Here is a 19001-nt window from a genome sequence, read left to right as displayed (position 1 = left end):
TTAAAGAGGGAGTTTTTGTGGGTCCTCAGATTCGAGAGCTTTTCAAAGATGACCGGTTCAACAACTTGCTGGAAGGTGACGCGAAACAAGCATGGAATGCTTTTCGCCTAGTTTCTACAAACTTCCTCGGAAATGTTAGGGCAGAAAACTATAAGGAACTAGTAGAAGACATGTTGATGAAGTATAAGAAACTTGGCTGCAATATGTCTCTAAAGATTCACTTCCTTCATTCCCATTTGGATTTCTTTCCTAGCAACTGTGGTATTGTTAGTGATGAACACGGCGAACGTTTTCATCAAGATATCGCAACAATGGAACAAAGATACCAGGGAAAATGGTCCACTACAATGCTGGCTGACTACTGCTGGACACTCCTCAGAGATGCTCCCGAACAGCTGTACAAGAGACAGGCGAAGAAATCTAAGATGTAGTCAATGACTTGATTTTTTATAGGTAGGCTATTACAGTTGACCTTTTACTATTGGAATGCATTTCGTTATGTAAACATTAATTTCTTGCAGATTACAAAAAAACTAGAGCCAATTTTGCAATTTGACTGTCATATTCGTGTTCAGCACATAAAAATTGATAAGAATTGACTAATTTTATTTCAGTAACATGACTTTTGTAAAAATTTGTTGTCCAGTGTTATAGGAAATCTACCATGGTATACTTCACTGTTTATTACAATGAACGGAGTATTGTTAATTCTAATCACATTTACGTTCCCCATTTCAGGTACACATTATTGACGTCCACCAGTGGATCAACTAACCCTCGGCAAAAAGAGTCATTCAATTCCCGAAGGGGAAGAGCTAAATATATAGCTGTCGGCTATTCTTAGAATAGTATGCTTAACTCTCTTTTGTAATCAACGTACTTATTGAGGTATCCTAGTGTGTAATCAATAATATTATTTTTCCGCAGGTAGCTTTATTATACCTTAGAATTAAAGAGGTCGTGCATTTAGTCTTATCCAGAATGACGAGGAAGATATAATTAGCAACCTGTCTTAACTCTACTACGCACGGTTCGTACACCCGATACGTGTACAGTTAGTTTATAGCGGTGTTGCCTTTTACGCCTTTCTTTGAATAGTGTAGTCTTAGTCAAATATCTGAGCTCCTGCATATAACACGTAACGAAATATTGATCTAATCAGTGACAACTAAATTAACCACGGGGGTGGGGATCCAATCACGGAGTAAGGAATTGTGCACATATCTCAAAACGCGACGAGATCTCGGTACCCTACATACTACGCAAGACACTAATTACCAATTTACCTTTATGGATCATTATCGATTATTATAGACAACTATTGCCTACAACTCGTACAAATTCGATTGAATATTTGTTGAGAGAGAAAGACGTTGAATGTTAGTACGTGCCTTTTTTTATTTCAATCTGTACGTCGTCCCTTTTACTAATTATATATCTTTAGTTCCTTTGACAGCTTACGACGGACTTGGCGATTTTATGAGTACTAATCATTTGTATAAGTTGTTGGAACTTATTAACATGAAATATATAAAAACATTTCAGATTTCATATTTCATCGTAGGATTACAATAAATGTCATTTACACTGTGTTAGGCAGCATACACTCATAGATCACGTGTAATGTTAAAATAATAGTAAATAACAGGAGAGTGCCAAGATATTAAGGATGTTTTAATCCGATTATTGTCAGAGATTTGTCGAAGATATTTTGAAGTTTGTGTCAAGTTTGTTTATTTACTGCTTCTTTCTGTATACGAATCGTGCTCCCAGTATTGTACTCCATTAATCCCCACTCACTCCATTTCAGTGCTGCATTACACAAGATGGACATTTAAAAAAAAAAGACTTCGGTGTGATAATTTCTTAGCTGCAAAAGAAAGGATGAAACAAGTACCCAAGTTTATATTTAGGACCACTTCAGGGTTGAATAGAGGTACATACGCCAAAGGTCATTATCCACGTAATAATCAGATGAACTCTCTATCTCTCTCTCTCTCTCTCACACACACACTCACACACACACACAAACACACACACACACACACACACACACACACACACACACACCTACCCTCATCCAATGTACATTTGTGGTAACCGACAATTTACAGACTGGTATGGCAAAGTGACGTATTTTTTGCTGGCTAATATTGACTAACACAAAGGTACTACAGGATGCGTGATCGGGGTTAGGTTGTATATAATTCAAACGCTTATCTCTCAGGTATTTGGCTCATGTTCCTTTTGAGATAGGCAGATATGGAGCTGGATGAGGCTTGATACGACGAAGCAGAATGAAGAGTTTGCTAATTGAGAATAAAGATTAAACGAGAGAAAACTACATTTTTAAAATATGTATAAATATCACATTTCATAGATCTCATGACTCCCAGCTTTACATTATTTAAGCTTGATTTTATTGCACTGATAGACAATGAAAGAAATCTAACAAAACCCCAACATTATTATGAAGACACAAACGCACGTGCATCTGTAATAATTCAGTAACTTATTAAATATATTTAAATGAAATAATTATCACAACATGTCCTGATAAATAAATACATTATAAATTAGAGACGGTTGTATGATCTTGAAACAATACAAATATAAAACATATGAATAAACAAGATAAAAATTAATATAAATATTTAAATATTTATTAAATTAATGGCCACAACACAACGACTCAAAATTAAAGCGTATACAGAAAAGAACAGACAAACACATTATTTGAATAACAAAAGACACAAAGTAAAAAACAGATTGAGAATAAAAGCCTCTGATACATTTAAACTAAGATCGATACGTCAGGATACGTTCAACCGACTAGAACAATCCTAATATACCGGTACAATATACTTTTCATCATTTACCAACAACCGTCCGGCCTTGAACCTCGGTCTTTAATAATTTCATATGTAAATACTCTTGATTAAAGTTGAGATTTGTGCCGGAACACTGTCAAAATTAATCACATATGCAAAATAGAAAATATAATTTATATGAATAACATTGATGATGCAATCATACAAAATATGATGTATGTGTAACATCTTTAGGCTGCGTAATTATGTCCGTAACAAATAAATAAATCATAAACAGCGCATTGATAACAATAGCATGTTTTCTTCAACTCGGTGGACTAGTTATATCTTCTATAAATGATGATGACTATATTTAATAGAGCTAATCACTGTAGCGAACACTATCTTTAATAATGTGTGCTTAATCCGAACATGAGAGGAGATTACATGTTTAAAAATGTTCCAAGATTTTCCATTTCACCAACAGCATTCACTTCAGGTAGGCATGAGATATGTCAGGACCACTAGATTTCACTGATTGTCGAGTGTCTTCCATCTTTCAAGCAGAGTTCACATTACGTCTAATTACAGAAAGAAACACTAAGCAAATAATGATAATATAAGATATCAGAACGACGGAATATGTCATTGTAATGACGCAAGTATTTATTCACAAATGTATGTTCCAATTAAGTTATACAAATATGTACTGACCAACATTGCTACAGCAGTCATAAGACATATATCGTTGAATGCAGCAGCGTATAAATTGTAGTTTTGGTAGAACAATTGAAAGCTAGAAATGACATTTGCTTATTTGTGCAATTTGTGGATTTCCTTATAATATAGACATGCATTGTTCCTCCTTTGAACTACATACTGGGTGGAAAAAATGTTGCAGTGAGCATACAAAATGTGCAATTCATTTCAAAAGACCTTCAGTGGAATCAATGTTTCTATATATAATAATGAGAAGATAAAGAGAATATTAGAAGAAAAAGAAAAAAACGATTAAAGCTAGATGTGTGAGGTATTACCGGTATTTCGTTTTACCGCGGTATTGTTTTATGATGAAACGTTCCACGGTACTTATTTACAGTGCAGATACTTCGGTAGTTTCCGTCAGTAAGGAATGTACAGAAATTCCCGAATAATCTCGCGACGAATTTATTGATATTCGCAGTATAATTAGGCTTTAGATGACAAAATAATTCAATAATTACTATTTTGCTTTAGCAAAACAGATGTAATTATCACAAATCAATTTTCAATATTACAAATATAATAACATGCATGATTATTTAATCACATATTTGACTTGGAGTAGGCAGACGTGGTTTCCACATTCAAATTGAATGTCGTGAAAGATCTTAGATTCAAATCCAAAGTGGTGGAAAGATTTCGGACTTAAGAGCACATATAAATGACATCTTTAATTATTTTCTTGATTATGTTAATATGTCATAAAAATGAATTCGTTTTGTAAAATTGGAAAACATTTTAAAATGTTTAGGAGAGCAGTTGCGTTTTGTTTTAATATTAGTTAATATTTCAGTCCATCAAATATTTTCTCATTTAGCAAGTCAGTGTGTTTTATGTGTGCTGCACCACTCTGATAAATATCGTGCCAGGGGCTTGACACCAGACAAAGTTTCCTTGCCTATTATAATAGTAGGATAGCAAGTAAAGTGTACGCTTCGGTCGAACAGATCCTTATTTTTATCAGCAACCTCTCTAATGTTAACCTGATATCTTTCACAGGGTGTCAGCTATAATGTAAGTTAAAGTTGTCAGATTACAACCTTTAACACAGTTATCATTAACCTAGTAAATTTATTTATAATCAGATACGAGCCATTTAACCTTTGGTTGAGGGAGGGCAACATTTTCTTTTGAGATGAGATATTCCATTTTAATTTGTCTCAAGATAGTTTTGTTTTCTTCAAATGATAAAATGGATATTACCTGGTGTTAAAATGCATTTTACCTCATGCTATAATGGGTTTTATCTGGTGTTATACTGGATATTACATGATGCTTGTTTGCTATAAATCAGAGCAAGTTATTATTACAATTGATGTGTGAAGGAATGCGTCTCGAAAATAGTGTCATGCTCCTGACCTAGACCAATAAATTGTTGATCCCTAATATAATTGCGGTAGAACTTATCGCTGTATCTTCAGAAATACCGCGGTGTATCCCAGTATTAAATTTACGTATTACCCAGCTCCAAGTGCAACCACAGCTTTAGTTCTAAAATATCAAGTGCAGACTACATTTTATCTGTACCTGAAGTTAGACTTATCATTACAAAGCGAACTCATTGGTCAGCTTGTGTGCTCTCTAATCACGGTGAAGGGCATGTGATGTCACAACATGCCAATGATCATTCAAGGAGTGTCGAGTATGGAAGTGGTGTCGAGGAAAAATCGAAGGAAATGTCTTTAGCAGTTCCTGGTCTATTTCCCCACGGTTGATTGTTGAGGAAACTGAGCTCTCTTTCAACCTTTGGCTCATTGCCTGGTACATTTTTCTGACCAGAGTTTTGTTCATTCTCTTGAAATTTAGCATTGCCAGGAGACGTTGTTATTATGTTGCTTTGAAAGTTTCCGGTAACCCTGAAAATTATAAAACTATATATATATATATATATATATATATATATATATATATATATATATATATATATATATATATATATATATATATATATTGCACAATAAAAAAATGTTTAATATATAAACAGAAGATACAATACGGAGCATATTATCATAAATACGATAGAAAAGATGAATTATGCACTGAAAGCTTTTGCATATATTTTTCAATAGGCATGGACTAGTATATACACGTGTTTGGGAACAATTCAACACTTTCCTAAATATAATTAAATGTCATGTAATTTGTGCCAAATGTGAACTACTAGTGAAGTAAATACATCGTATGTTTATCTTTAGATTTACATTGCACAATAGTTTGTTGATTCTTTAAGGGGTGCGGTTGGTGGAAGACGATGTAGGTATAATGTTGACATATACTCAAATTGTGTATTGGTTTCAAGTGCAATCGTTTCTCAGTGTATGTTTTATGTCTATTTAGACCGCTATCAGTCGCGAAATTTAACTACATGAATGCATTTGTTTTTCTTTTCATGTCCCCACTCACCTATTTTCCTTCTTAAAGCAGCATTTGATGATTACGATTGTAATAACGACCAAGATCGCAACGCCTAATACCGCCGAGACAACGGATGATACAGTTAGAATAAGGTTGTCAGGTGAAGATGGCGGGTTCTTTTTGTTACTGGTACATCCTGCAAAGAAAATCAAATGTTTATAACTAGGACATATATATCACCGTAACCTCGCTCAAGCATGAATACTTTTATATGATAATACATGAACGATTAATTTAAATTAACCTTGAAAAAGCCTCCCTCCAAAAAAATTACATTAGCAGCAATTGGCGATTCTTTCTGAGGTCTCTGACTCGTTTCACCTTGCAGACCATATCACGACACCGGTCAGAAGTCAAGATTGCTAATACTGACTACACTGACAATGTTCTAAAACGGGACGCACGTCATCGTGTAATGATATATCATTAGAATGCCTGGGCCGAAATATTGACCTCTTTGCACGATTCTAATGAAGATAAAAATGGCTTTTTCGCGTAAAATGTCGTGAAAATAAGTTCAAAGGAAATGTAAATTTGAAGCACTTCTTTATCTGCTTCTAATGTAGCGTGACTGGGTTCTAATGATGATCAATGGAAACTTAAATAACATATCATTCGCTATTGTTTGGTTCCTTGGGGTTCTATTTAATTTCGAAGTGGGAGTTGCAACTGAACCCTAACTGTACGACTCTCATCCTAAAGCGTAAACTAAACCCTCTGCAACGATGCGCGAATTTAAGATATATAGAAGAGCAGGCATCATGCTTCAATGGATGAGACTACAATGACATTTCGGAATATCAAGTTACTCTGTGTAATTTTGGTACACTCTAAACAGTTCAAAGAAATATGAACACAAAGCAAGTACAAATGCAAGAAAATATAAACAGTCCAAAACACTGCCATTAGTTTATCGTTTGAATAGAAAACATAGACAGCCAAAGGTTCTGCCGACACTTCTTCGTTTACATACAAAATTATAGATAGTTACAAGCTAAGCCAATAGTTCATCGCTTGCATAGAAAGAGCCACAAGTTATGTCGATAGTTCATCGTTTAAATTGAAACGATAGACAGCCAATCGTTATATAAATAGAAACGATCGACAGCCAATCGTTATATAAATAGAAACGATATACAGCCAATCGTTATATAAATAGAAACGATAGACAGCCAATCGTTATATCGACAGCTTGTTGCTTGCATATAATTTTACAAGAACTTCAGATTGTGTATATTCAAAGTGGCAACCTCTATAATTAAGACTTTTCTCTTTCCATGGTTTTCTGCTATCTAATCTATTATCAACATCATGTGCGGTTGGGACAACCATAACGGTGGAAATCGTACACATTTTTGTCCGTCGAAGAAAACCGAAGAAAAAAACAATCGAATACTGAATACCTCTTAATCACTGATATTGACTGATTCTATTAGAGTTCCAATGCCCAAACATTTAAAGGGTATCTTATATATATATATATATATATATATATATATATATATATATATATATATATATATATATATATATATATATATATATATATATATATATATATATATTTAGATATATTTAGGCCGAATAGTGGATAGGAATTGTTTGTGTCTTCATCATTAAAAAATAGTATTAAATGTTATATATATTAGTGTTTTGTATCACAAAATTACTCACCTTAATGGCGTAAAACTATCCACATTAAATTCAGCGCAAATAAAAGTATAAACGATTTATAGACTGTGTATCAATTGTGTTTTTACACTTGTAAATCACCGCTCCGGTGGCCAAGTGGTTAGAGCGTCCGCCTCGGATGCGGGAGGTCGTTGGTTCGATCCATACCAGAGACTTAAATAATGGTACTAACAGCTGCCTCGCTTGGCGTTCAGCATTAAGAGGTTAGTGTTAGGACTGGTCGGCCTGGTGTCAGGATAATGTGACTGGGTGGGACATCATGCTACATGTCTGCGGCATGATGCCCCAGTGCTAGACATCACTATAAACTGCCACACTGCAGACATCGCAGCGATAGGACTGAAAATTTTTTAAAGCTACGTTAAAAATAAAAAATCACATCACATCTCATCACACTTGTAAATCTATGCTTTCCTTAAAGTGCAAAGTCAGCTCTCAGTTTTACCGGCCATAAAATAAAGATATATGCAAAACCAACTAGGATATCCAAGGGTTAAGTCACAAAAGATCGGTCTCATTGAGACATGCGTTACTAAACATGCTTCTTTTGCTCAGTTCCTTCAGTTAGGGTGACACCATTTACTATAGCTCTCTAACACGTAAGGTCATAAACTGCGTGAATGACCTGCCAGCAATTATCCGAAGAACTACGTTTTGAAACACTAAAAGAGGTTTAATTTACCGTCCGTCCATGAGTAGGGATCAACAGAACTCTGGCATGTTTTACAGCTGTCTGATGGATCTTGGTTGCTATCATTATAGCACACATCATCAATAAAGCAGCTTCCATTCTGAAAACAAACGCAAAAGCAAAATAATCTTTAAATCCTTAAGGAAAATGTTTATAGGCGTCAACTGGCTCTCAGGTGGTAATGGATTACACTGTACATGTTATACTTCAGGACGTATTCGTATCATTCTTAGAATGTATTGAAAATTAAAGCAATATAATAGTGCCGAATGTTATATATTAATGTTTTTGTAACCTTAAGGTAACATAATCATAAATAATAGTCATTACCACACCAGTCTTAAAATTCATGCGTTTGAAACGTTGAGATATTTATAATTATTGTACGTACCATCTTGCATGCTGGCGCCTGATATACTCAGGTACGACTTATCCATGAAACATACTTACCATAAGATAGAACGTGTATCCATTTGTTGCACTGGCAACACCCTGACATCTGGAATCATATATAAAGTAGGTCTGAGGGGAACCATAGTTCCTTCCATCATTCGTCAAGTATACTCGAACTCCTGAGACGAATGTTTGGATAATATTTCTAGAATCGGTTCTTGAATAACATGGTACGTTCATTGTACCCTCGTATTTGTTCTTAACGGGAATGTTACTGATGATCGTTTCAAGGACTGTCTCTGTCCCATCAGCATACCTCTGCAAAATAAAATATTAGATACACATTGACTCTTTTGCGAAGGATTATTCTAACTAGATTGTAGATATCACTCTTAGAAACACGACTATGCGATGCAATTGTCGAACTCTCATCTATATATTCAAATGTACAAAAATACAGAATGCATGAATATGCAGCAGAAATACCTTTAATAAAAGCTTACTTCATTGTTTGCACTTTTAAAATAGGCAATAAAATAAGGCAGAAGCAAAACCTTACATAAAGAGCAAAATGGATACCTACTGGGAAGAAAATCTATTTCCTAGATGTGTAATGAAATTCGTATGAGTCATAGAGCTAATGTAAAAGAAATATGTACTCTGTACTGACTGATATAAAAATAGCTTTTGTACGTTTATCAATGCAATTAACGTACATAAAATTTCCCTTTATGTGCGCATTAAGACATTTATAAGCCTGAAATGTGAAGTTTCGAACATTTTCATCGCTGTCATCAAATAATTTTAGCCATTTTCGGCATGCACATTTGTCTAGTAATTTTAAAACTATAAGGCTTTTGTCAGTGCAACGTTTACCTGGAAGCGTTCCGATTTTTGCTTGGTTATTCCTTCCACAAAATGTATTCCGTATATTGGTTTGTCGCCGCAGCAGTCCTCATCGTCTCTCTTGCATAATCCCCCATTGAAAGTGTCATCTACGTCTGGGTAGACATTCAGAGACACAGAGCAATCCTCTTCAATGTAGGACTCGTGACAAAAGCACGTTCCTGAATGTTGCAATATACATCGGCAATTTTTTATTTGGATTAGAAATAATGTCTCTTTAAAATAAATCACAATGTTACCGACTTATATAGCACATTTGCGAACTAATAAATGCATGCATAATTTATAAACTTAGGGTTGAAATTATAAGAAGGTAAGGATTTATAAACAAAAATACAAAACAAACCGGTATTAAATCCATGTAGCCATGCAGTATATCCATACAAATCGACAAACACAACTTTTGTAAGTTTAGAAGTCACTCATAAAAGTGTTGTTACCGCATTGAAGATAAAATAGTTCTTACAGAAAATAAATTGAACCACGGTATAAAAAATATATATGTAAGGTTACAAATAATAATGGATTGTTAAACGTTCTTACCGTTGACGCAATCGCCGTGAAAGTTGCAATTACTAATGCATGCCATAGATCGAAATGAGTTCACTACATCAGGGTTAGCCTCTCTGTATGTACTGTTTCTGCTTATTTCTTCATCGACAACTGATCGGTATGATTCACAGTGGACATTTGCAAGCGAAGAATCTCCAATGTACTGGATTATTCGATGTTGGAAACAATAACATGAGGAACAGCGAAACATATTTGCAATGAAGGATTCAACATTATTTTACAAGGTCACGTATATCAGCCAGTGTATCAATTCACCTTCTCAAGCGGCAAAACATGTTATGTTATTAATCATTTTGAATTTAAATGTTAAATGTAGCGTCACTGTCTGCCTCCTGGAGCATACTATCTAAAGGAGAAATGACATATAGTGAAAGTTTTGATTTTTTTGTTCGGTAATTTATACAAGGCTGCTCCATCTATACATCCATTTGTATATCTGTCATTTGGCATTTGATCTAATACAAATCATACACACACATATATGAGCGTAATCTAAATTTTTTAAAATTAGAATCTTTGCATATCGTACATATTTACTCACCATAATATCCAGGGCACAGTTTGAAAGCGAGCCATTTTTGAACGTTTTACTATTTTCTGGAAGACTTCCTTCAAAGGCAGTTGTCGTGCAATTTGCATCAAATATACTTGTGCATAAGGTGAATGCTTCTTCAAAGGTATAATTCCTTGTTTGTCTCTGTTAAAGAAATATTAAAAGCAATGTCAATATGGTTTTAATTCAACAACAAGCTGTCTCTAACGCTGAGTGAAGACATATTAATTATTCATGTTAATTGTTATCTTGTATTTTTTCTCAAATTTTTGTTTAATTTTCATATTTGTCAAATATTTACACTATGTATGAAGTCCAAACTTTTCATTACGATATTAATCGCTTTATAGCCTACAATAAAGTCATTGTGGAATATAATATCACCTTTTGAAATCTATGAATATCGAAAATTGGACCAGCATCCGTGCTCTGTTTGAAGGATATCCGTTCCAGCTCTTTAGTTCTCGAGGTTTCTGATCTTTTCGTTCTCACCTCACAGGAATAAGGCTTGCCCTGATTAATGACTTTCTTTGTGCACGACAAGTATAAACTAGCGGAACAGAGTGGAGTTGACCTGTCTCCAGAGGCAGTGGTAGGAGGTATTGTTGTGTTCAAAGCAGCCGGGCATACACAGAGGTTTGACCATTCATCCCATAATGTAGGCTTGAAGTTCATTGGGCTGAAGAATGAGTTTGCGGAGCTGATTCTAGAACAACAGAAATAACACTAAACTAATATTAGTACTATTATTACTACTACTACTACTACTACTATTAATAAATTTAGGAATTGTAGAAAATTATAACGATGGCGATGAAGAAGACGAAACGTATAGAGTGGAAACCATTTGTGTTACTTTCATTTTCAGATATAAGGAGCATATTCAAAATGAATAGGTGGACTATTCCCAAAATCGCACAACTATACTACTCCAATAAATTCCACACTTTCTTGTGTTTTTATGTATTGAAGAACAAACGTGTGTGCAATATGCATAACAAAATAACAATTTTAATTCTGATGTCCGTACACTCTATCATTGATAAATAATCGAACTAAGTTGTACAGAAAATAAATACAAATTTTGAATCAAAACCAGTGAAAGAAATTAATGCTTAATTACAGATATTTAAATTTGGCATTTATTAAAATAGTAGTGTATATTTTAACATTTCATCCGCCAGTGCCTTATTAGTGAAAAATCTTTTATTGCTACATAAGTACTGGTAATATTTGAAATAACTTATGCTACTAAATCAAGAAAATAAATAAACTTATTCCAAATATCCTGGATTGAATGCAGTTGATATGATTTCAGATTGCATTATATTGTCTATTGGGATTTGTATTTTACGAGCAAGTTACTGCACAGTGACGAAATTCTTGAATAACACTATCGTAGATTACACGGTAACGTCTTATATTTATATATAACGCTTGTTGTTATTTATCATTTTTTTTGCATGACATAAAAGAAGATCGACGACGTAATATAGGGGAAACAAAATGTTCCTTTGATCTCCTCTGTGGACTTAATTTGGTGTGGATGTGGACATTAAATCGATAAGTCAGTATTTTATTTTCCTCCAATATATTCAGAAATCTAAAAGGAAAGTACATACATTTCGACTTTGCGATTTATCCGATTTCCATAATAGTATATCCTTTATTAAAATAAGAAGAAAAAACTAAGATGATGTTTGCTTAAATAACATACCTCCAAGACGTTGAGAATACATTATTATTGGATTCTGGAAGTCCCGATGGCAATATAAAGTCGTCTCCTGTGTTGTTGTTTAGTACACCACATAGACCAAGTGTTTCATCGGCGTCTTTTACTGACGGGTAAATGTCTATATTTAGGTATACATCAGACCAAATAGTGATATCCACAATAGTTCCAAGCGGCATGAAAACCTATTGGGAAGAAAAAATTCAAGTGTGTTTTTGTACCTTTTTCTTGCGATATTTAGGCACTGCATTGATGCGATCTTGTTCACACCTTTGTATTCAGCTATTATTCACATCAATTCAAACATTTTTACTGCGAACCGAAAATAATGCTAAAAATATAGCTTTCAAGACATGATGTCGGGAAAATGACGGCCAAATTCTACATAATCAACTGCACATAACGGCAGGCGCTGTGTTGAAATGTTACTACATTCCTATGAACATGAAATAGTCAAGCTGGGTGTTGCTGTAAATTCGCTGTCATTGCCAGATCAGAATCGAATTCAACTGACCAATAAGTGGAAGCACCCAGCAATGCGGAGAAATTGAGTTTGAATGCAAGCAAATGACCATAACATCGTACCATTATCCAATTATTATAATATATGGTCTGGAGAACCGACAAATCAGCTTTTAGTGCATACACATTCGTCCACGTTAGTTCGATATCATCTTGGTCAACGTGGATATATGGATAATGTCTTCTGAATATAATCCATACAAGACTATAAACGTTGAATGAATAATTAGAACTTATCCATGTACCTTGTAACGATTAGGATTCATCCGAGTCACTTGGAGGATTGATTCGGCGCAGGAAACAAAACTGATTAGTCTGGGTGTGCTGCATATATTAATCATGAACAAGTCACCCCCAGCTCGAGCAGCCACAGCACAAGCACATGTTGCGCGTCCGCCCCAGCACCTTGTTGTCCTCATCTGAACCTATATATATATATATATATATATATATATATATATATATATCTGTGTGTGTGTTTGCGCCCTCGTATCTGCGTAAATCTCTTCACTACAAAGCCACACTTAAATTTCCAGATGTTTTGTATTTTCTTGAAAGTAATAAATTATTATTTATGCGACGTTTCTCAAACCATATTCAGTGATTCCTTTTAGTGGGATATTATAAGCGTATATCATGTTCAATAAATATCTACGCATCAAAAACTACATTAAGTTTTTGCAATGAATTCTGAACTTTTAGATATCTTATTAATTATACTATTGTCGAGTTGTTTCCATCGTTGTATTATTAAACTCAAATTAGTTCAGTTGGAAAATTAACGTATTCAATGTAAACAATTTTAATATGCAAAAGAAAGTAGTACGTCTGTCACACTTAGGTGAATCTATTCATCCTTTTTCGTACCGTTCTTTAGGCAACCAAGCAATGAAATTTTGGTTTCGTTTTGAATTGGAAGGGCAGCTCTAATTTTGCTTGTGCAGTCCCTCTTAGTACAAAACATATTTGATAAAATTGATAATGATGCATCATACGTTATGAGCCTGTACTTACCTGTCAAACAAGCACTTGAACTGCTCATAGTTCGTAATGAAGGCATTGGCATATTTCACAAATTAATATGATTCCAGGGGTGACAATATTATCTAGAAATTTAACCAGAGTTCATTTGTTTAAAAGAAGTTTCCAATATTCTGAAAATATTGATGAACGAAGTAAAAGAATGTTTCAAAGTTGAATTAACAGTTCAGAGGGATGTCGCCGAAAATGAAAAAGCATTTCATTTCCGAAAGGTAAACAACGCTACTGTATTATTGATTCTCGCTATCAGGGTTGACTATGAACCTGAATGATACTATTCGTTGGACTTATTGCACGTGGCAGAATATATGATGACATAAAAAGATAAATGCTCACCTCTTGCTTGCTAGACCGATGGCGATACATGACAAAATCCCCATCGTTCTGATTTTCGTAATACCTGAAAATTAAGAAAACGAAGCGCTCTATAGCAAGTATCCGCATATTGTATTTCATGACCTAAATGTTAAAATTTCATAATTATCTACCAATTTATATAAATAATCTTATGGGACCATCTTAGAATTCACGTATATACATTTCATAACAGTAATTGATGTCAATTATAGTGCGTTAGTTGATTTCAAATATCATCATCTTAAAACTTTCAGAAGGCAAACTGAATAAAAATATATTCTATTATTTTCTTCTTTTTGTTAATTGTACACGATATTGTTGTAAACAATGTTTGTTCTCACAGCCAAACGGAAAAGATGGCAAAACGTAAGACATTTACATTAAAAATGAATTGTCAAATTAGTACATACTCTATAAAAAAGGATATATATTTACTGAATTAACTTCAGCACTACAATAAAGCTAATGCACCTTCGTGTTACATTATGCAAAAGGTGGGATAGGGTTATAGCTTGTTATGTTCTAGTTATATATATATATATATATATATATATATATATATATATATATATATATATATATATATATATATATATATATATATATATATATATATATATATATATATATATCTTTATATATCTTTATATATATATATATATATATATATATATATATATATATATATGAAATTAATGATACATTTATAAATCAGTGTATGCATAGCTTACACTGTTTATGTGCATCTTTATTTTAGACACATTCTACTGATGTTCGAAATAGTCAAAGTTGTATACCATGTTATATATTAAAGTCCCACTGTTGTCGTTACGTACAAAAAGTTACATATGTCAAATCATCTGAATAATACTGCATCTAAGACGATATTTTGCCTAAACATCGTTAGATGCCATTACAACTACATAAAATCGACGTTTTATCAGGTTATGAGCCATTTATCTTCTCATACGAACTAAGAGATCCTCCTAATTTGCACATGATTCCGAAATAATCCGATGATTGTCTCAGACATCTGTGATTTCATCCGATTTTAATCGAAGGCTGGAACACAAGATTTAATAACGTAATCATTTTAAATACAAGAAGCCAACATCATGCATTGTCGGAGAGTGTGGGGGATCCTTATGTGACACGTTGCTCCCATTTTGCATTTGATATGATGTAGCATTTGGCCTCGCACTTAAATAATTGTTTTTTCTTTAAAGGCGTTATTCACGTACATTAATTCGTATGCTTGCCTATCAATATGAAATTCCGAAAGAGCTCGAGATGCCTTCAGCCCAAGTTCGCCCTTCAAAGTATTTCAGCGCCTCAGTTGATCGAGTATGTACTAATTTGATAATTCATTTTTAATGTAAATGTCTAACGTTTTGCTATTCGTCCCAGTCTTCAGTTTGCGTAATGCGTGCTTTTTTGCCTCAGATCCGCCTAAAAACGCGGTCCTGCCTCTCTTCATTCCCTCTCGAATGTGTGAATGCTTTTATTATTAAATAAGTCAGTGACGGAATGTGTTGAATGTATCACGTTGCTACTTTTGGAGCACTTGCGAAAAATAACGGAATTACAAGCAACTTCGGTGACTGAATTAAACGGTGGCATCTCTTAATTCTAAATTGACTATTTGAACGTGCTTAAACTTAAGATCTTGATTATTTCAAAGAACAGTTTATGTCAGATAGCTTTCCACGAATCGTTCCAAATTTTAGTTCCACTGGAGGAATAGCGAAATTTATGAGAAACTGCAGCATTTATTCTTTAAAATGGAAACTTTAAGAAGTTTTATATTATGTTGCTGTATCACTAATGTACCACATGCGCAAAAGTTTTATTAAAAGGAAGCGTGGATTGCCGAATTTCCTTTTAATGAGAAATCTATGCAGTTATACATATGTTTATATATATCACATGCCAATACACATACTTGTATTTCCAACGGAGTAATATTGACTACAGGCAACAACATATTGAAAGAGCGAGTGAACTCTCTAATTCAGTACTCGGTGTGTCATCTAGTTTGATATGCTCAACAGTATTGGTATAAACAATTGCTTCATATGAACACTTGATCAGCAATTTTTAAAAACAAAATATATTTAAAAAGGCAAATAAACTTACTATGCCTTATTGCACTTACATTCCATCAAATGTCAGCATGTGGGGATCTATGTGGGATTGACATACTTTTCCTTGCCAGGACGGTGTTTCTTGAACCACCACCTGAAATAATATAATTTATTATGCCTTAAGCCATTATAATATGAGAGTCTTAAAGGTATGCGCATATGAAAATTGCAGAAGACAAATGAAAGGGAAGATATTTAATAAAATGAATTTTGTTAAAAGAAATATAAACAAACATATTTTATACAATATCTATAATACCAAACAATGTAGGTGATACAAATAAGATGAATTCATTCAAAGACTAAGCTTATTTGTGCTAAGCAATATTGGCATTTCAGCTACGTGTGAGCGTATTACGATTGACTCATGCTAAAAGTATCCTGGTATTGGTGTATTTACCAGTACTTCAGTCCAGTTTTTAAATATATTGTTCTTTGCCAGATCAAAGCAGTATAGTCAAATACTTACATTAACATCGGTTAAGTAGTTTCCTCCAATTATATCGTTTACCAAAGTGCCTTCTGTACGAAGTTTTAGTACAAATCTGTTTCGTCTTGGATTGTAATCATTGGCATCTTGGTAGTGATGGTCAGGTTTGTTATAACGTTCGTGTAATTTTTTCCATCTGATAGATCGGTAAAAGTGAGTCCTGGAAGTCGCACTCCACAAAGACTGCTGTCTTTCACTGATATGCTACTGCTTGTACAGTCGTATGTATCATATGGGTCATACATTTGGACGGACATAAAGCAAGAAGGATCTTTGGGTCCGACAGCCGTGTAGCATCCGAAAGGAAATGTAGCTCGAAGCTGCACAGTTGCTGTTTTTCCTTGCTGCACGTTCACGTTAGGATTGATAACCTATAAATACAATCCATGATATTGGGCTTAATGTGTGTAACTGATTATTGTGGTATACAGTCTCCCATCCACAATGTACACTGTTTAAAAATACGATATTATACATATGTCAGATATTCATAAATGTAACTTTATTGAAAATGTATAAACTAGAATAGCAGTGCATTTTTTATTTACCATGGAATCTGCACAATTAAAGTTGGACATTACAGACAGAATAAGCAAGTTTCTTTTTTTAAAAATATGCAAAAGGTGGCAAAAGGGGATCTCTTGCTGTTTGATGTTTGCTTTTGCCTTCATATAGTGCTATATTAGTTTTACTGTTTTGTTGTATTTTTATCAACTCGGCACTATCACCGCTTTAGAACTAGAGAATGCAAATTTACCTGTACGCTCATCCAGTATCCTGGACTGGCTGTGCGATTTCCTAGAAGACCAGTCACACTTGTACTTGCGCGCACAATACATTTGATCTAGAAATAAAACAAATGTAACATACAAGCAACATATTTCCTTACATCATTTGACGTGAAAAATATTCAACAGCAATAATGTCACATCTGCAAATTGTAATAATTTTAAATATGAACCTATATATTACTGCATCAAAACTATGTGCAGTCCAATTCGTATTTATATAAGGTGCAACAAATTTGACTTGAACTTAAACACAAAGTTTAAAACAACCTAATTCATGGTCTTAAACTAATTTTCAATTTTGACTTGGTCTATCGAAACAAATCGTAAAACCAACGGCAATGATAAGCCAGAGGAATACAGAGCAAGATTTGCTTACAGTCCGAAAGATACTCAGACCTTAAATCAAAATTATACTGAATAAACGGCATTAAACGTTCAGTATTTTAATTTTGATTTACATTATCCTTAAAAGAAACGTTTATTTTAAAACTGATGGCCAATAATTTGATAGTGTCGAAATTTCATTGCACTTTTTTCCTATCAAAGACTGTACAGTACTGAAATAAGAATGTGAATATACAATGCCGGTTGTCATTTCGTTCCAATATTGTTCAAATATCGTTAAAGCATCTTTAGGCATGCTTAGAACAAGGTCACGCTAACACCATAATACTTGATATATCTCTCCTAGTCATCTATCTTTGGTACCATCTGTACTGGGGTTAAACTAAAGTCTCATATTTCATCATTTCATCTGTATAAAAAACCATGCTTTCTCATAAACCTGCCACTAATCGAACATCAGTTGATTTTTCTCCCTGCATGCCGTCTTATAGTTTGATAAAAATGTACAAGTTTATTGGTGTTGTTCATTGTTCCTGTTGTTCGTCATTCACTTGTGAACATGGCATTTTAACAATAATGTAACCAATCACAATGACCTCCCCTTAGTGCTGGTTAATATGAGGCGCAGTAATTCATAAACGTCATTTCTACATGGTCACATATTTGTATATCAAAACATAAGATAGAATGGTTAAGAAGCACGATGTCATACTTTGATGCAAAGAAGCCAATCTTGAGCTGTTTATAGTGTAGTAGAGCTTGTGAATTCAGTGTATATATTTGT

The 19001-nt window shown here is 33.8% G+C and overlaps 1 protein-coding gene across 1 annotated transcript; it reads right to left on the bottom strand.

Annotated features, from left to right (window-relative positions):
- Positions 1-2647: 2647 nt before the first annotated feature.
- LOC149799350 (von Willebrand factor D and EGF domain-containing protein-like) lies at positions 2648-17191 on the bottom strand. Its single transcript, XM_089958673.1, has 13 exons — positions 17061-17191; positions 16603-16685; positions 14427-14490; positions 13295-13474; positions 12513-12712; positions 11180-11501; positions 10784-10939; positions 10213-10384; positions 9640-9830; positions 8821-9081; positions 8362-8470; positions 5976-6123; positions 2648-5428 (listed from the first exon to the last, which is right to left on the bottom strand). Exons 2-13 carry the CDS (start codon positions 16620-16622, stop codon positions 5197-5199), a joined length of 2055 nt encoding a protein of 684 aa, XP_089814799.1. The 5' UTR covers positions 16623-16685; positions 17061-17191; the 3' UTR covers positions 2648-5196.
- Positions 17192-19001: the final 1810 nt, after the last annotated feature.

Source organism: Sinohyriopsis cumingii, chromosome 5, assembly GCF_028554795.1.
Source record: "Sinohyriopsis cumingii isolate HCF-2022 chromosome 5, ASM2855479v2, whole genome shotgun sequence".
Lineage (NCBI taxonomy): Eukaryota > Metazoa > Mollusca > Bivalvia > Unionida > Unionidae > Sinohyriopsis > Sinohyriopsis cumingii.
Note: the sequence above shows the minus strand (reverse complement) of the source record. Positions and strands in the feature narration are given on the sequence as shown.